General features: G+C 37.2%; 7 protein-coding genes across 8 annotated transcripts; 3 read left to right on the top strand and 4 right to left on the bottom strand.

Annotated features, from left to right (window-relative positions):
- Nucleotides 1-1,728: 1,728 nt before the first annotated feature.
- On the top strand, nucleotides 1,729-2,591 carry LOC117787796 (serine protease 1-like). The gene has a single exon (XM_034626409.1). The coding sequence runs from the start codon at nucleotides 1,751-1,753 to the stop codon at nucleotides 2,543-2,545; it is 795 nt and encodes a 264-aa protein (XP_034482300.1). The 5' UTR covers nucleotides 1,729-1,750; the 3' UTR covers nucleotides 2,546-2,591.
- Nucleotides 2,592-5,712: 3,121 nt separating this feature from the next.
- Nucleotides 5,713-6,550, top strand: LOC117787798 (serine protease 1-like). The gene has a single exon (XM_034626411.1). It carries the CDS (start codon nucleotides 5,723-5,725, stop codon nucleotides 6,509-6,511), a length of 789 nt encoding a protein of 262 aa, XP_034482302.1. The 5' UTR covers nucleotides 5,713-5,722; the 3' UTR covers nucleotides 6,512-6,550.
- A 564-nt stretch (nucleotides 6,551-7,114) lies between these two features.
- Nucleotides 7,115-7,963, bottom strand: LOC117787799 (serine protease 1-like). The gene has a single exon (XM_034626412.1). It carries the CDS (start codon nucleotides 7,941-7,943, stop codon nucleotides 7,161-7,163), a length of 783 nt encoding a protein of 260 aa, XP_034482303.1. The 5' UTR covers nucleotides 7,944-7,963; the 3' UTR covers nucleotides 7,115-7,160.
- A 1,413-nt stretch (nucleotides 7,964-9,376) lies between these two features.
- Nucleotides 9,377-10,242, top strand: LOC117787797 (serine protease 1-like). Its single transcript, XM_034626410.1, has one exon. The coding sequence runs from the start codon at nucleotides 9,405-9,407 to the stop codon at nucleotides 10,203-10,205; it is 801 nt and encodes a 266-aa protein (XP_034482301.1). The 5' UTR covers nucleotides 9,377-9,404; the 3' UTR covers nucleotides 10,206-10,242.
- A 281-nt stretch (nucleotides 10,243-10,523) lies between these two features.
- Nucleotides 10,524-11,514, bottom strand: LOC117787795 (serine protease 1-like). Its single transcript, XM_034626408.1, has 2 exons — nucleotides 11,253-11,514; nucleotides 10,524-11,187 (listed from the first exon to the last, which is right to left on the bottom strand). The coding sequence occupies exons 1-2, from the start codon at nucleotides 11,480-11,482 to the stop codon at nucleotides 10,620-10,622; spliced, it is 798 nt and encodes a 265-aa protein (XP_034482299.1). The 5' UTR covers nucleotides 11,483-11,514; the 3' UTR covers nucleotides 10,524-10,619.
- Nucleotides 11,515-13,523: 2,009 nt separating this feature from the next.
- LOC117786401 (serine protease 1-like) lies at nucleotides 13,524-14,506 on the bottom strand. Of its 2 annotated transcripts, none has more exons than XM_034624619.1 (2): nucleotides 14,209-14,506; nucleotides 13,524-14,143 (listed from the first exon to the last, which is right to left on the bottom strand). In XM_034624619.1, the coding sequence occupies exons 1-2, from the start codon at nucleotides 14,466-14,468 to the stop codon at nucleotides 13,576-13,578; spliced, it is 828 nt and encodes a 275-aa protein (XP_034480510.1). In that variant the 5' UTR covers nucleotides 14,469-14,506; the 3' UTR covers nucleotides 13,524-13,575. The 2 variants fall into 2 exon arrangements, with proteins under 2 accessions (XP_034480510.1, XP_034480511.1); XM_034624620.1 differs by having other exon boundaries at nucleotides 14,205-14,280.
- Nucleotides 14,507-15,735: 1,229 nt separating this feature from the next.
- On the bottom strand, nucleotides 15,736-16,685 carry LOC117786403 (serine protease 1-like). Its single transcript, XM_034624621.1, has 2 exons — nucleotides 16,423-16,685; nucleotides 15,736-16,357 (listed from the first exon to the last, which is right to left on the bottom strand). Exons 1-2 carry the CDS (start codon nucleotides 16,683-16,685, stop codon nucleotides 15,799-15,801), a joined length of 822 nt encoding a protein of 273 aa, XP_034480512.1. The 3' UTR covers nucleotides 15,736-15,798.
- Between the last annotated feature and the right edge of the window lie 1,685 nt (nucleotides 16,686-18,370).

The following is an 18,370-nucleotide window of genomic DNA, read 5'->3' as shown; positions in this document are numbered from 1 at the left end:
AAATTATTAATTTTTTTTAAAGTAAGTGCATTTTAAAACTGGCGTTAAGCTTAATTTAAATTTTGCTAGTGTGTACACACTTGGCGCTGTATGTGTTAAGTGCTTGAAACTGTCACCATGTTAAGTTAATTCCACAAGATGGCGCTTTAAAACGGTTACATTTAAATCAGACTACTAAATGTGCATTGTTGAAGTTCTGCAAATATTTATAAAATTCTAGCCAAAAATTTAAATTTTGGAAAAAGGTACAAAAATGTAGAATAACTTTGTTTGGAAATATACTTATTTTTTAAGTACAAAAATCAAGCCAGATCAAACATTTCTAACGAGTGCCAACCTTCGGCTTCTGTGGCGTTGGTTGCCTTCTGATCGCTAGGTGGTGCTTTATAATTTGTTGAGCCGGGCTTTTCGGTTGCATTTGCAATAATACCCTGTAAAATTCTTTAGTTTCATATGTCGGTCGTAGTATTTTAAAATCCATAAAAGGTGTGAAAAATCTGTTTTACTATTTTTGCAATAATCTATAATTTTGTAAAAAAATATTGATTTGGTTATCTGACGCCGACTGAGTAGCTGATCCTCGATCTGCCCTAATGGAGATTTTCCCTGGTAACATCCGAAAAGTATCTCAAGCTGATGGCGTCGCTGTTTTTGCACATGGAAATTGTTTATTTGCACTTGAAATTAAGAATTTTTTACTTTTGCGTCACAAATATGCAAAACCTTTTTGGCATGCTTATTAGACTCAAATAGGAAATAAAATTATTTTTGCGCATTTAAAATAAATTTTAATTAAAATGTATTTTTGAACTTTCATATATATAAACAAAGAATCTTTTTAGATAGGTTATTAAGTGGGTGCAAATAAGAATAAATAAATAGAAGGTAAATAAGATAAGCCAGCCAATGACATGGGGGCTTATCAATGTGTATATGATATATTTCAGCTATAGGAAATGTCAATGTGCGTTTGTTATAAAAACTCCTTAGCTATATTGAATTAAATTAAATTAATCGTAAGACATGAAAGTGTTTGTTGCATTAACTTTAGCGCTTGTCGCCGTCTCTGCGGAGATTTTGGAACAAGAGTATCCCAAGGACTTTCCCAAGACTACTAAGATCGAGGGACGCATTACCAATGGCTATCCAGCCCACGAGGGTAAGGCGCCATACACCGTTGGCCTAAGCTTCAACAACGCATGGTGGTGCGGTGGCTCTTTTTAACTCTATGAAAACATGTCAGATTTTCATACCGAATATCATTTTGATCATACAATGGCCTCTATATTATTCCTGCCTCTACATTTAGGTTATTTAAAATATATTAAACTTTTTGATAGTAATCTTATGTATAGTATAATAAATTATTATATCCGTTGCAGCTCTAACGGGAATCCCCAAAGTTGTCAATTTACAAATTTCGACTACCTATCATATTTACATCTTTTTTGAAATTTATAAATAGTAATAATTTTACTTTTTTTTTAAGTGTTTGGAGTATACAAAATGATTTGACTGCTTAGATCAGTTCGAGTGGCAATTGAAGAACCGTGTCTGCCTACTTGGAAACTTGCCTCGACTGTCAAGCTGTGAAGCTTGTTATCTGCATTTTTGATGGAAAGTGTTCAGATAGATTAATATACTCGCATTGAATGAGTACCTGATATCTGAAGAGGGGGGTAAGATATGATATGGAAATAGTATAAATTCAGGCATGTATCAACGGATGAACAGCAATCGTGTGTGGAACATGAAGGCATTCGTAGTATTCGCATTGGCCATCGCTGCCGTCTCTGCGGAGGTAGTCGAGCAGGTCTACCCCAAGGATCTGCCAAAGTCCGATAAGATCGAGGGACGCATTACCAATGGCTATCCAGCCTACGAGGGCAAGGCTCCCTACACCGTTGGCCTGGCTTTCAATGGTTGGTGGTGCGGTGGCTCCATCATTGGACACACTTGGGTGTTGACTGCTGCTCACTGCACCAACGGTGCCAGCTCTGTGACCATCTACTACGGTGCCACCTGGCGTACCAGTGCCCAGTTCACCCACACTGTGGGAAGTGGCAACTTCATCCAGAACCGCAACTGGCCCAACCAAAATGGCAACGATATCGCCCTGATCCGCACTCCCCATGTCGATTTCTGGCACATGGTCAACAAGGTGGATCTGCCCAGCTTCAATGATCGTTACAACATGTACGATGGCTGGTGGGCTGTTGCCTGTGGATGGGGAGGCACCTACGATGGCTCCCCTCTGCCCGACTGGCTGCAGTGCGTCGACCTGCAGATCATCAGCAATAGCAAGTGCTCCCAGACCTATGGACACCAACCCGATGGTATTCTCTGCGTGGCCACTCCCAACGGCAAGTCCACCTGCCAGGGTGACTCTGGTGGCCCATTGGTTCTCCACGACCACAACAAATTGGTTGGTGTTACTTCCTGGGTTTCTGGCGCTGGATGTCAATCTGGACACCCCTCTGGCTTCACCCGTGTCACCGCTCACCTGGACTGGATCCGTGACAACTCTGGTATTGCTTACTACTAAGAAATTGCATTACTTAAAATAAATCAATATCATTGAACATAATGAATATAATCAGTTTTTCATTACTTCCTTTTCTTTTTCATAAAACAATCTAAAATGTCTATATATAGCTTACATATATGTATAAGTCTAGACATCTAAATTATTATTATTATTGTTGCCATATCAGAAAGTACTCACTATCAGTAGAATAACGACTTTGATTTACTTGGACTACTGTTGCGACTTTTTATGAATGGCTACTCGAAGTGCGTAAAAATTAAGTGCGATGACAGTAGTAAATCCACGTCTGGTGCTATTAAAAATACCCCCAACATAGGCAACATTTACTCATAGCTTTAAGTTTGTGGATCGATTAGATTAGAAACTTAAGTATTTTGAAATTTAAAGAGCCCGATCATCTCGATAAGATTATAGTAACAACGGATGCACCATTTGAAAGAACATTCGCATAAAATTTTAATATTTTCTTTGCTAGAAAATAATCTTTTTAAAAGTCTATAACATGATAACTTTTCCATTTTTTTTCCAGTCCTATCATTGGGACCGGATGCGATTATTACTGAAAATATGCAAATCATAGGTTATCTTATCTTAGAAAAGTACTGAAACCGACATTTTTAAATCGTAGTATCTAAGCAAATAAATTAAAGTATTTTCAAGTCTACTTTAAATGATTACAATTGAGTACACTTTCTAGATTTTTTGTGCGACTTTTTTATGGAAACTCCGAGCAATCAATTGCTAGGATTGAAAATTATCTATATTTATATATATTTTACTTTTGTTTCATAGATAATTTACAATTCTGATAAGGTTAAGAAAAAACCTTAATGTTAATATATTGACAAGACTGTCTTTTACTCTCTGAATTTTGACCCATTTAGAAATCGGTATTAATTAGATTTTTAAGTTAAAAGCCTTTGGTGCTGTCTGCAAATACGTATAATTAATTTGCTTGAAATAGTACTTACAAGTTGAAGTATTTACCTCTCCAACAACCTGGCAACAACATTATGAGTATTTATTTTAATTATCAGATAATATTTCCACCCAACTTTGTTTAATTTTTATTATAAAATTTTAAAATAAGTGTGAATAATGAATATTGAAAATATGATACAAATTTTAATTTTTTTTTTAAATTTACCTGATCCTTTTAATAGTATAATTTTCTTTATAATGAGTGAAAAAATACTTAACTATAACAGCATTAAAGCATTGCTACTTCGCACTTCAGAAGTTGATTTTATCACAGCAAATAGATAATGATGACCTTATCAAGAATACAACAGTGTTGTTAAAATCTCCCAATTTCTATGAATGAATCTTAAAAAGTGAGTACGAGTAAATCTACGTATAGTACAAATATAAATACTCCTAGTTGAGTAATATTTTCGTTTATGGGCTATAAATAAAATTAGTTAATAAACTGAAGATTAGATTCTGAAAGTCTTTGCGTGCGGGCTCATATTATTTGATTGGACATAATACACAAAAGTATTTGTACTATAAAAGAAACACATACCTGTCAGATGAACCAAAGGATTTGACCAAGAAAGGAATACATGGATCAAGGTTAATCATTTGGATATAATTCGTAAAAAGCTTAGGGCTTGTAATTATTTTAAGTACTTCATTATAATCACGGCTCATAAAATTTCTTGGAGTTTTATTAGAGCCCAGTCTGCTCGATAAGTATAATGTCTAGAAGAGGGCTTGGCCAGTAATACAAATTTAAAAATTCGAATGAATATTTTGTCGATAGAAATACCCTGTATTTGCAATATGTGCAGACAGTAAATATTCAATGTTTTACGTATGTTTGCACACAGTTTTCTATTAATAATATGTAAATAAATTAAAACCTTAATTTTTGCAAAATATTCATATTTTGAATAACAAAATCGATTTTATTTATTTATCTACTATGGTTCTTTTTTGATTTTACTTATAATTCACAACTCAGTACAGGGCATCTTTAATTCGTACTTAACTTAATATCCAAAGTGTCATAAATAATTCTTTGAATACATTCTGTGTAGCACAAGCTTTATTAAAATCACCTTGTAAATCTTAGTCAAAACTACATACCCGCAATATGCCTATCTAAACTCAATTTTTACCACTGTACTGATATTTTTGCAAATAAATTATTATAATAAAAAAAATTGTGCAAAGTGCTCCCCCCTTCTAGCTTGAAATTTTAAAGGCATAATTAATGAGACCGGATGAGATTATTACCGATTGGCAACATATTGAAATTAATGCAAATAATGGTGAAACTTATCAGTTAAATGAACTCAACCTACTAAAACTTTATAATCCTGTTATCTAAAGAAATAAATTATTAGTTTCAAGTTATCAGAGTAAGTGCCACACGCTACCTTAAATGATTACAAATGATTATCAAGTACGAGTACAATTATTAGTTTAATGATGAACATTTTTTCTCAATCCTCATTTATATTATTGAAAGGTGCCTTATTTTAAGAAGAATATGAAGCTAGTTATATAAATAAATCCAGTACAATTAATGGAAATTGCATGATGTTTACTAATTAGAAAAGTTTAAAAACTTCACCAGACAAACGTTTTGTACTCTGAAGTGTTTACAACTTAAGTTGGGTTTTAAAGTGCCCTCTTAAGGTATTGATTTATCAGTTAACAAGGATGTAAATATATATTAATATCCACTATATTTATTATTATTTCGATTACTTATTGGCTTATATGGGCTCTAATTACCCTCGAGTCTATTCCAAGATATAAAATAGTATTAAAGGCTACGTTTGTCTTCAAATTTGCAGTTAAGCTCTTGTATACCAAATATTAGACATATATTTTTAAGACTGGTAAAATTATTATCAACGAAAAGCTTATGTCTGACTTATGACTTAAAAAAAATAAAATGAAATGAAAACAATTCTTTTATTAAAAATTTTTCTCCATCAAAACTTTATTTAAATGAACTTTTCTGTTCATAAATCTTCAACTTGTCTCAAAACTAGATTAGATATTGGTTTCTCACTATAAGACACTTTTATAGGGCAAATTATTATTCTGGAAAAATTATGGCCCATTCACTTGAAGATAATGAACCTAACGACATTACGAGATTACGTTTGGTATAAAAGCAGCAATTTTGCCCTTAGGAAAACAAGTTGTACATTCAGCATGAAGGTGTTTATAACAATCTTAGCTTTGGCCATTGCCTCCGCTTCTGGCGCTGCGGTTCCCTCCGACTCTGAGAAAGTGGAGCAACCCGTCAACCTAAAGGACATTACTGGCCGCATTACCAACGGCTACCCAGCCTACGAGGGTAAGGCTCCTTACACGGTCGGCCTCGGCTTCAGCGGTGGCTGGTGGTGCGGTGGTTCCATCATTGGACACAACTGGGTCCTCACTGCCGAGCACTGCACTGGAAACGCCGATTCCGTCACTGTCTACTTCGGTGCCACCTGGCGCACCAATGCCCAGTACACCCACCGGGTTGGACGCAATGACTTCATTAACCATCACAATGCTGACATCGCCTTGATCCGCATTCCCCATGTGGACTTCTGGCACATGGTCAACAAGGTGGATCTGCCCAGCTACAACGATCGCTACAACGACTACAACGGATGGTGGGCTGTTGCCTGTGGCTGGGGAGGCACCTACGATGGTTCCCCTCTGCCCGACTGGCTGCAGTGCGTCGACCTGCAGGTCATGCACAACTCTGAGTGCAGACAGACATATGGTGGTCATATCCAGGACAACATTCTTTGTGTGAAAACTCCCAATGGCAAGTCCACCTGCGGTGGTGACTCTGGTGGTCCCTTGGTCTCCCACGATGGCAACAAACTGATCGGTGTTACCAACTTTGGAACTACCTCCTGCACATCTGGCGCTCCAGCTGGCTTCCAGCGTGTCACCTACCACTTGGACTGGATTCGTGACCACACTGGCATTGCTTACTACTAAGCTTATAATTAAAACAAAATAAAGTTTATTCAAAAATAATCTATGCTTCTTGAATTTTTATACCAAAATCATTGATCAACTATTTCTATTTCTATTTCTGGATCAACTCATACTATAGAAATTCGAGTATTTTCTTATTTAAAATTTACTCAACTTCAACCCTATGAATATCATCTTTATTATATATACTTGTGTTATTTAGGTTAACTTATCTAGTATTGATTGAATTCAAGAATTCAATTCAATTTACTAAATTAAAGCAAGTATGAAATTTTCAGGATATATCAGGACTATATTTTTTATCATCCATGTTGTGTAACGTTTAAAATGTAATTAAAAAATTATACTTATTTATTTATATTGAAAAAATATAAGAGTTATTTCGTAACTTAAAGATACAAAATGCTTTATAATTATTATTTTTCAGTTATTAAATTAAATTATTAAATTAAAAATAAGAGTTTTTAGCAACTTTTAGGTGAATAATCATCAGATAGCAATTTGTATTATAAAACTTATAAAAGTTACGGTCCCTAGTTTCTTTCAAAATAATTAACTATTTAGGAATCTAAGCAGATTACGAGTATTATGAAATGCGTTGTTGGTTTCATTTTAATTGCTTTATTTATTGCGTTAAGAGTGTCATTAATTAGTAGTAAGCAATGCCAGTGTGGTCACGGATCCAGTCCAAGTGGTAGGTCACTCGCTGGAAGCCAGATGGATGACCAGATTGGCAACCGGCAGCAGATACCCAGTTGGTAACACCGATCAGTTTGTTGCCATCGTGGGTAACCAGAGGGCCACCAGAGTCACCACCGCAGGTGGACTTGCCATCGGGAGTCCTCACACAGATGATGTTTTCCTGGATCAGACCACCATATGTCTGACTGCACTCAGAGTTGTGCATGACCTGCAGGTCGACGCACTGCAGCCAGTCGGGCAGAGGGGAACCATCGTAGGTGCCTCCCCAGCCACAGGCAACAGCCCACCATCCGTTGTAGTCGTTGTAGCGATCGTTGTAGCTGGGCAGATCCACCTTGTTGACCATGTGCCAGAAGTCCACATGGGGAATGCGGATCAAGGCGATGTCAGCATTGTGATGGTTAATGAAGTCATTGCGTCCAACCCGGTGGGTGTACTGGGCATTGGTGCGCCAGGTGGCACCGAAGTAGACAGTGACGGAATCGGCGTTTCCAGTGCAGTGCTCGGCAGTGAGGACCCAGTTGTGTCCAATGATGGAACCACCGCACCACCAGCCACCGCTGAAGCCGAGGCCGACCGTGTAAGGAGCCTTACCCTCGTAGGCTGGGTAGCCGTTGGTAATGCGACCTTCGATTTTGCTGACCTTGGTGATGTCCTTGTTGTGGACAACTTCCTCGAAAGCCGAGGCAGAGGCAACAGCCAACGCCAATAATGTTATGAACACTTTCATGTTTTAGACAAATGGTGCTTCTTTGATTTGAGGGCAGATCTTTTATAGCTGTGCTGGTTGTAAAAAAATTGCGAATACAGAATTCTTATCGGTTAGTTGGAAGGTTCATAAATATTCCTTGGACACTATAAAACTCTCAGAGATAATTGTGATTTAGTTCATTATTTCTTATCTGATCCTTTGTGTATACATAGATTCTTTATACATATAAACATAATTATCTAAAAATTATTGATTTGGAATTTGTTTACGTTTCGATTAAACTTGAAAGCTCTGTAATATGGGATTTAACATACCCTAGATTAGTGAGAGTGTTTTTGTCCATAGTTACCACTTTAAATAATATCGCTACTTAAAAAAATTTAATAGAGTGCGGGCACTTATTTAAAAAAAGCTTAAGTAACTCATGCAAGTATCTTTAAATTATTACATACATCTATCGCTAATCCTTTTCTCGAAATTCGATCATCTGCAGACAATTGCTTTAGTTAAGTGGGTAAAATTTTGCACAATTTTAATCCAAAGTTATTCCTATATTAGACTCCATGTATCGAAATAAACCTTTTCATTAAAAAAATATAGTAATAAGAGATTTGTATGAATTACGTCTTCTGAAAACGCTTAAAAAAATGTGTATATATTTCTGAAACATTTCAGCTTGAGCTAAACTTAAAAACCTCCCGAAAACAATCTAAAATTTGCAGCATTGCATAAATATTGTAGACTAGATTTATATCTTTAAGTACAACGAATAGAATATTGAGATATATCAAAGAACATGCTAATTTAATCGCATCAATTGCAGATGTATTCTGTTATGCCCATTAAATCCTATATATGGATACAGGGTACTCAGCTATGGAGACATAGGCATTTCGAAATGAAAAGAGGAATAATTTTGTTATATGCAAAACTGAAGAGGCCCTTAGCGCTTTCTTATCATTGACTTTTTCTTATTGATAAAAGTAAATATTTATGATCCATAAATATTTTTATTAGAGAATGGTAGAGGGTGTTTGAAATGTGTCAGCATTTCTGAATTACTCAATAGAAGTATAATATGTCGTCTCCGTTCATAAGAAGGATCTATCAAATAATTGAAGACGTAAATTCTGTAAAAGAAATTTAGCAGTAAGGGGAAAGGATAAGATCAGATTAGTAAAGAAATATACATTTTTATTTTTGATCATAACTCAAAGATGATATCATATTTTGTTGATATCTTATATTCAGAAACATACAAATTTTATCTCCAAGTGTATTTATGTTTCGGCAGCCGGAAGTGAACTTTAAATTCGAAATGGCTGATAATATAAAAATATTTACAATCAAGCTTGAAGCTTGTAAAGATAATACAAATAAATCATTCACACTTTAAGATAATTCGTACGAACAGAACGATCCATTGAACGGCTATAAAAGCAATGATTTTGTGAACATTTCACAAGTTGCAATTAGAACATGAAACTATTCATAACAATTCTGGCTTTGGCAGTCAGCGCTGCCTCAGCAGGTCCCTCGTCAGGCATTGCCTATCCCAAGGATCTGCCGAAATCCGATAAGATCGAGGGTCGCATCACCAACGGTTATCCCGCTTACGAGGGCAAAGCACCCTATACCGTTGGCTTGGGCTTCAGCGGCAACGGTGGTGGCTGGTGGTGCGGTGGTTCCATCATTGGACACAACTGGGTCCTCACTGCCGAGCACTGCTCCGGCAGCGCTGAATCTGTGACCGTCTACTTCGGCGCCACCTGGCGCACCAATGCCCAGTTCACTCACTGGGTTGGACGCAATGACATGATCAACCACCACGATTCGGATATCGCCTTGATCCGTATTCCTCACGTGGACTTCTGGCACCTGGTCAACAAGGTGGAGCTGCCCAGCTACAACGATCGCTATAACGACTACAACGAGTGGTGGGCTGTTGCCTGTGGATGGGGAGGCACCTACGATGGTTCCCCTCTGCCCGACTGGATGCAGTGCGTCGACTTGCAGATCATTCATAATTCCGAGTGCCAGCGTTACTACGGTACTGGTCTTATCCAAGACAAAATCCTCTGTGTGCGCGTTAACGATGGCAAATCCACCTGCCAGGGTGACTCTGGCGGTCCATTGGTTACACATGACGGCAATAAACTGGTTGGTGTTACCAACTTTGTACCTGCAGCAGGCTGCCAATCTGGTGGTCCATCTGGCTTTGCGCGTGTCACCTATCATTTGGACTGGATTCGCGATCACACTGGCATTGCTTACTACTAAAATGCACAGAAAATAAAATGATATATTGAATATTAATTAAACAATTTTATTGCGAATTTATATGCTTGTACCCATTGAGAATGCTGTATTTTTCCCATCCTTTCTAAGAAATTTGTTATAGCTTTCTATTTTGGGTATCACACGCAAATTTGTCAAAATTGGAGCATACTTTTTGGGTATGAATTAAGTCTAATTGCTGTTGAATTTAATTGTTGTTGCATACTTTTATGCGAAGAACTTTAATTCGTTCTTTAGCACATTGTCTTTTTAATGATGATAGTCATGGTTATATTGATAGAAAACTGAAGTAATACAAGATTATCAAGATAGATATGCTTTCTTGTCTGAAACAATTGAAGGTCTAATAAGACCTTATACAGATTATTTATTAAAGTATGTATTTAAAATTGCAGTTTAGTAGTAAACGTCTGAGACGCTTCTGATCCATTCCAAGTAGCTGGTAACACGGGTGAAGCCAGCTGGCTCACCAGACTCACAACCTTTGGTGGAAACGAATGAGGCAATCCCAACCAGTTGTTTCTTGCTGACCAGGACCAATGGGCCACCAGAGTCACCCTTGCAGGTGGAACTCTTGTGGGGTGTATCGGTGCAGATGACATTTTTGTTGGCGACAATAGAGCCATAGGTCTTACGGCAGACTTCTTCGTTGACAATATTGAAGGTCTGGTATTGCAGAGTTTCGGGAAGATCGCTATCTTTATTGGAGGTGGTGCCCCAGCCGGAGGCGATAGCCTTCTGCCCATCGTAGGTGGAGTAGCTGCTGGAAATTTCCGGCAACTTAACGTTATTGATGTATCGGTTGTATGGTAGCTCGAATGGTAAATAGATCATAGAGATGTCGTTAGCTAGTGTTCTGGGATTGTAGCCCTCGTGCTCTATAAACTCATCGCGGCTAACTGTATAGGTGAGTTTGGCGTGGGATCGCTTGGTGGCACCAAAGTAGGCGATCACCGAGTGGGCACTGCATAAAAAGAAGGAAAAGTTTATTAATTTTTTTTGATTAATTCAACAGGATTAGCCACTTACTCTCTGGTGCAGTGAGCAGCAGTCAACACCCACTGTCTGGCAATGATTGAGCCACCGCACCACCAGTCGCCCTTTGGGCTGGAGAAACCAAGTCCCACCTGGTAGGGGAACTGATACTCGTCAGCGTTATGGCCGTTGGTGATGCGACCCTCAATAGAGGCTGCATCCTGTGGCACGACGCCAGCGGAGACGGAGGCAATAGCCAGAGTCAGAACTACGAATATTTTCATGTTGATCGTTTGAAGTGCAACGAATGATTTTCCACTGATCAATGCAGCCATTTATATATAGTGTCCAAAAGGGGTATTATCAGTAGACAAACCCCCATAAATCAACGTGACATTATAAGTTACCCTTCCGCCTTTCCTGCTCTTAGTCTCTACATTCAACTGTTTGGCAAAACATTTTACGTTTTAAACAGCTTAAGCGTGTGCTATGAGTATTTTAAATTCTATATTCTATATCAGGTCTTCAAGATTACACTACAAGTGCCACATTTAAGAGCACTTGTAACACTTATCTGATAAGAACTGATTTTTATAATTAAAATCAGAATGATTAGAATCTGATAAAAAATTTGTGTCGAATTTATGATTCATTTAGTTACAATTGTAATGAATGGCTCTAAAAATACATTTATGAAAATCTTTTTGATAATTATACAAACTTTTTCAACAGATCTTAAAATATATTAAATAGACTTAAATTGAAATACCCTTTATTGATTATTTTTAATACGCGTCGGCTTTTTGACAATAAGTAAATAAGTTCCGGCCCAGCACTTACAGAGTTAACATACATATTCAAACCCAGAGTCAAAGAGATCAATGTGTCTGAATATGTTCTTTTTTAGACCCTTCAAGACAATACTTTGTTGTAACTTATTAGTGAATACGTTTAATTTTAGCATATTTTTCTTTGGGTATGAGTTTATTGAGTTTAGTTGTTTTGAATTTATATATTTCGGAGCCTACTTTTAGGCGGGAGCTTTAAATTTTGCTTATACTTCTGATGGGGTCTTTAAAAGCTCATCGCAAACTTTTTCAAGCATCTTGTCTTTAATATAATGTCAATCATGATTACATTGCTAATAAACTGTACTCCTACAGGAGAAATTATGTTTGTGAAGTCTGTTTACTAAATCCATATACCCTGAGCCCATTGAAAATGGGCAAAATAGGGTATAATGTGTTTGGCAGAATGTATTTAACAGGCAGAAGGGGATATAATATATATATATATATATTTTTGATCAGGATCAACAGCCGAGTCGATTGAGCCATGTTCGTCTGTCTGTCCGTCTGCCCGTCTGTATGAACGTTTCGATCTCATAAGAGCTAGAGACATCAAACTTGATATGTAGCAGATCAAGATTGTTTTTATTTTTGGATCAGACCACTATATCGTATAGCTGTCATAGGAACGATACATCGAAAATGAAGTTTTTGTATAGAAAAGTTTTTTGTGTGTTGAGATATCAGAACCAAACTGATAGAATATGCATCTGGGCTGGTATTATACATCCTAACAAAATTTGGTTAAAATCGGTCTACTATATTATATAGCTGCAAAAGAGACGGTCAATGGAAAGTTAAGTCTTAGTATGAGAAAGTTTTTTGTTTTTTGAGATATCTTAATCAAATTGATAGAATATGCATTTAACATGGTTTTGTCCATCCTGGCCGAAGTTCGTTCAAATCGGTCGACTATATCATGTAGCTGTCATTGGACCGATCGGTCAAAAATCAAATTTTAGTATGAACAAGGATATTTGTTTTTTGAGATATCTTCACCAAACTGTTAGAATATGTCTTTAAGTTGGTTTTGTACATACGAACCAAATTTGGTTTAATTCGGTTCCATATATTATATAGCTGCCATAGGAACAATCGGTCGAAAATCAACTTTCAGTACAGAGTACCTGGGCACAGGGTATCCAACTGTTGAGCGTGCTCTACTGTTGACGCCCATTAGTTTTGTTTTTCTCTACTTGAAGTTGGTTATAAAATGTTTTTCAAAGTTTGGCGTTTTGGTTGTTTAATGTAGTGAAAAATTGTTTTAAATTCGATATTCACTATACCCAAAGTAGGCTGTAGTTAATCTTTATATACAATAATTGCATTAAGAATATATTTAAGGAGGCGTCTGGGCGGAATCTTCTGATTCATATTCTTAAACATAGATTCTGATTCATATAACAAACTGCAAATAAAACAAATGAATAAAGCAAAAAGTGCAGATAATTGATAAAAATAATTAAATAAGAGATTTGTTATTTTATAATTGCATTTTATTTTGAGTTATAATTTCGTTGAAAGTGAATTTATGCATAGTAAATGCCAGTGTAGCTCCTGATCCAATCCAAGTAGCTAGTCACACGTGTGAAGCCAGATGGAGCACCAGACTGGCAACCAGCGCTAGACACATATGAGGTAACACCAACCAGAACTCCGTTGCTGACCAACACCAATGGGCCACCAGAGTCGCCCTGGCAAGTGGAACTCTTGTTGGGGGTGGCAATGCAAAGAACATTCTTGCTGGCAACTGCACTGCCGTAAGTGCGTTGGCATTGATCGACGGATATAATATCGTAGGTCTGATACTGCAGGTAGTTGGTAACACCGGCTGCTGCATCGGAGGTCTTTCCCCAGCCGGAGGCGATAGCTCTCTGGCCGGCATAGGTGGAGTAGCTGTTCGCCAAAGCTGGCAAAGCGACCTTGTTGATGTAGTAGGTGAAGCCCACAGCAGGTGTTTGGATCAGAGAGATGTCGTTGGCAAGTGTGCTCGGGTTGTAGCTGGCGTGCTGTCTAAAGTTGGCGCTGCTAACAGTGTAAGTGAGCTTCGCGTTGGTGCGCATGACGGCACCGAAGTAGGCGGTCACAGATTGGGCACTGTGGAAGAAGGATTTCACGTTCATTAACTTCATTTGAGCAGTCCTTGAAGATTAGCTACTTACCCGGAGGTGCAGTGAGCAGCAGTCAGCACCCACTGGTTGGAAATGATGGAGCCACCGCACCACCAGCCACCGCTGGAGCTGGAGAAGCTTAGTCCCACCTGATATGGGAACTGACCCTCCAGGGCGTTGTAGCCGTTGGTGATGCGACCCTCGATTGAGGGCTTTGCGGGCATGTCACGAGGATGCATTGGGACATCCTGTGGCATGACGCCAGCGGAGACGGAGGCAATAGCTAGAGCCAGAACAATGAACACTTTCATGATGATCGGTTGTGGAAACACGATTGATAATCCATTGACCAATGCGTCGTTTTATATACTGTTCTTATCAGTTGCCATAATATCTAGATTTTATTGACATTTTTAAATACCCTTCTGCCTTCCTTTTGTCTTTGCCTCCGACAAATATCTGTGGTTATTATTAGATTCGAGATTCTATCAAGTTCCCCAGATTACTCGACAAGAGCCACTTTTAAGTGTACTTTAAACATTTGCCTGATAAGAATTTCATGCAATGGCGAAAATCTGAAAATTCCGATCAGACAGATGATAAAAGGAAAATTATGAAAAAGATCATGTCGTATTTATTATCATTCAAGATATCATTACTTTAAAAATAAAAATTAAAAACTTATATATATTATGAAATATTAAAATGTATTATTCCCTATCATAATCCACTTTATCAATTAATCTCAAGATATGGTATTTTAAACTTAAATATTATAGTTCATATACTTGAAAGAATTGATAACAACCGCAAAATAAAATAATTTTTTTTGATTATAATAATATTTTAAACACAAGTTAAAAAAAAAGACTTTCTTTTTTTATTTATAATTTCTTTAAGATAATTTATTTAAATTATAAACGTTTAAATAATTTCACGGTCTACGTTATGAATCGCGTTTACTTCGTTTTATTAAATAGATTAAACAGGTTGATTTACAATTGGACTTCTAAAATTTATATTACCATTTATATTTTATTAATATTAATTTTAAACGCAGACCCTACTTAAAATTAAGGACTTACTCAAAAAATTATTAAATTAAATGTAAATCATTTCAAATATAGTTTATATTTAATTTAGAAAACAGTAGAAATAATATTTAGGTCATTAAAGACTTAATCAAAGAAATAATGATATAAAAACTTTATGTAAAAATTCTAAAGTCAAGTTAAATCGCTAACAAAATTTGCATTTTTTATACTAAAAAATGTAAATGACTTAAAAAATAGAGTAAAAATTTATGTTTTAATATTTATTATACTTTTTTCATTAAATGAAACCAAGGATCGAAGCAAAACCATAAATCTCCCTCTGTGGACGAGCTACTAATCAGATTAAATGTTCGGATATGAAAGCTTAATGCAGGAGACAAATTTAAAAGAAAGAATTAGTGCTTGACTTGTGATAGTTTCTCAAAGTGAGTGCAGTGTTTGAAATGGCTAACTGAAATGGCCTACGCTATTCGTTCCGTATCTCTAAATCATTCATGTCGAAAGTTTCTTAAGTTAAGTTAAATTCAATTTTAGTAGAGCAGTTTATTTAGATAGTTTTCATTAAAGAATGTCGTCAGGAGTGAATTTAAACGCCTGTGATGTCCCTGATCCAATCCAAGTAGCTGGTCACACGGGTGAAGCCAGCTGGGGCACCAGACTCGCAACCAGCGCTGGACACGAATGAGGTAACACCAACCAGTTCTTTGTTGCTGACCAGGACCAATGGGCCACCAGAGTCGCCATTGCAGGTGGAGATCTTGTTGGGGGTGGCAATGCAGATGACCCTTGAGGATGCGATCAGTGATCCGTAGGTGCTTTGGCAAGTGCTGACGGACACAATTTTGAAAATGTCGTACTGCAGAGTGCTGGCAACACCGGTAGCTGAGTCGGAGATCTTGCCCCAGCCGGAGGCGATAGCTTCTTGGCCGTCATAGGTGGAGTAGCTGTCGGCCATAACGGGCAACTTGACTTTGTTGATGTCCGCGGTGAAGCTGACAGCGGGAGTTTCGATCAAGGAGATATCGTTTCTCAGTATGGCAGAGTTGTAGCTGGCGTGCTGAATAAATTTGGAGCTGGGCACTTTGTGGGTGAGCTTGGCAATGTTGCGCACAGTGGCGCCATAGGTAATTGTCACATCGGAGGCACTGGAGATAAGTTAAATCATTTTAAATGTACTGGAAGGAGCATATCTAAAAGATTGCTTTCTTACCCGTCGGTGCAGTGAGCAGCTGTCAGCACCCACCTAGTGGCAATGATGGAGCCACCGCACCACCAGCTGCCGCTGGAGCTACCGAAGCTAAGTCCCACCTGGTAGGGGAACTGACCAGGAGCGGCAGTCTTTCCGTTGGTGATGCGACCCTCAATCGTGGCAGCCACAGCGGGCATGTCACGAGGATGCATTGGGGCACCCTGGGGCAGGACGCCAGCGGAGACGGAGGCAATAGCCAGAGCCAGAACTACGAACACTTTCATGATGATCGTTCAAAGAATAACGAATGATTTTGCACTGACCAGTCTAGCAATTTATATACTCTACAAAGCAGTCTTATCAGTAACTTATTTGTTATCAGTCAAGCCTTTGGTTTTCCAAGTATGAGATATTCCTCTCTCGTCTGCTCTCTTTCCGGTTCTTAAGAACAACCGTCTAAATAATGATTTCAGGTGGCCAAAACAAAATTCATATCTGCCAGAGTTCTTGAGATAAACCTGCAATTAAGTGCTCTTAAGAACTGAGAGTGCCGCAGAATTTGGAACGTGGGCACTTGAGTGATACGAACTGATTGATATTTATGACGGCAATAGATTTAATTTTGATATAGTATTAGGTTTCCCAGAAATAGTCTGTTGAACTCACCTTTTGCTAAGTGTATTATTATTATATTATGGCACATTTATAATTGTTATTATAATTCTTATTCTCATTTCAGTTCATAAATTAATTTAATATTAATTTTAATTGGTAGTTCATTATATAATTTTTAGTCTTATTAAATTATCTTAATATTTTTTATTGCCGACTGCTTTTAGTCGAGTATTAATAAAAAAATAAATAATTTATATTGTGAGACAAGCTGACTTTTAACTTGATTTGATATTGATATTAATGGGTAAATGGATCATTGGTTGATTGAAATTAAATTATAATAATAAATCAGTTCTTTGTATTTATATATAACAATATTATATATTAATTTTATAATTATATTTATAATTTTACCAAAAATTTCTTAAGGTTATTGTCACTTCAATATCAGAGTTTCAGGTGAATCCTTATCGATATTGATAAATGAAACAACATCTGAAAATTAAAACCGAATGGATTTTGTTATCTGTGCTGAACTTTAGCAATGTCCAGATATGTTATTTTTAGCTTAAATTTGACAATTCATGTGGTTGGGAAAAACACCTTTAAAATTGATAAAAAGAAGCAGCCAGGAAAAGAGTAAATAAATTTAGTAATACACAGATTGAATGAACTGAATTTGATTAGTTGAAATGCGCCGTAATGATAATTGATTGTGTTCAATATTATCGCTTGAGTACAAGTACTTTGACTAAATTTATGTTTACCCTTAGCCTGAGTCAAGTGGCGGATTTTCCTATAGATTAGCCAAATCATTGACTTGTGGCATACACTCGAATATTCCGCATACGCAGCGTTGTCCCAAATGTTGCCAGGTCATTCCATTAAAGTAGACGCCTGGGCGTTGGGCAGTTGAATCTGGAAAATTGAAATCAAATCACTTTACGTGCTGGGCATGCAAACAAATCAACTAGGGCACAAGGACAACACATCTTAAGACAGTTGACCAAGCTGAGAAGCTGCAACATTAGCACATAAAAACAATTCATTGCTTGTGATGCTGACACATGTAGTTGTAGAACAGAATCTGTCTGGGTCATAAATGCCGAGCACATTGCGTCCTGCAGGATGTGTGCGTGAGTTGCCTAAACTCAAATAGTTTTCGACCAAAAACATTGTGTGACAATTTTGGACGTTACTGATGATCTAGAGATTGACTTTAAGCTTTCTCAATCGGATTTGCTAGGCAACTTAAATAAGAAATGTGTATTAAGACACTCTCTTTCCACTGTCTGATTGCAATGAATTGCTGCGCATTTTATATTTTGAATTCCCAGACCATTCTCTTTCTATC

The sequence above is a fragment of the Drosophila innubila genome (assembly GCF_004354385.1).
Source record: "Drosophila innubila isolate TH190305 chromosome 3L unlocalized genomic scaffold, UK_Dinn_1.0 0_D_3L, whole genome shotgun sequence".
Taxonomy (NCBI): Eukaryota; Metazoa; Arthropoda; class Insecta; order Diptera; family Drosophilidae; genus Drosophila; species Drosophila innubila.
Note: the sequence above shows the minus strand (reverse complement) of the source record. Positions and strands in the feature narration are given on the sequence as shown.

Coding starts and splice junctions, on each gene's coding strand:
- LOC117787796 (XM_034626409.1), top strand. CDS start 1,751: ATGAAGGCATTCGTAGTATTCGCATTGGCCATCGCTGCCGTCTCTGCG.
- LOC117787798 (XM_034626411.1), top strand. CDS start 5,723: ATGAAGGTGTTTATAACAATCTTAGCTTTGGCCATTGCCTCCGCTTCT.
- LOC117787799 (XM_034626412.1), bottom strand. CDS start 7,943: ATGAAAGTGTTCATAACATTATTGGCGTTGGCTGTTGCCTCTGCCTCG.
- LOC117787797 (XM_034626410.1), top strand. CDS start 9,405: ATGAAACTATTCATAACAATTCTGGCTTTGGCAGTCAGCGCTGCCTCA.
- LOC117787795 (XM_034626408.1), bottom strand. CDS start 11,482: ATGAAAATATTCGTAGTTCTGACTCTGGCTATTGCCTCCGTCTCCGCT. Junction 11,188..11,252: donor GCTGCTCACTGCACCAGAGA/GTAAGTGGCTAA, acceptor CTTTTTATGCAG/TGCCCACTCGGTGATCGCCT.
- LOC117786401 (XM_034624619.1), bottom strand. CDS start 14,468: ATGAAAGTGTTCATTGTTCTGGCTCTAGCTATTGCCTCCGTCTCCGCT. Junction 14,144..14,208: donor GCTGCTCACTGCACCTCCGG/GTAAGTAGCTAA, acceptor CTTCTTCCACAG/TGCCCAATCTGTGACCGCCT.
- LOC117786403 (XM_034624621.1), bottom strand. CDS start 16,685: ATGAAAGTGTTCGTAGTTCTGGCTCTGGCTATTGCCTCCGTCTCCGCT. Junction 16,358..16,422: donor GCTGCTCACTGCACCGACGG/GTAAGAAAGCAA, acceptor ACTTATCTCCAG/TGCCTCCGATGTGACAATTA.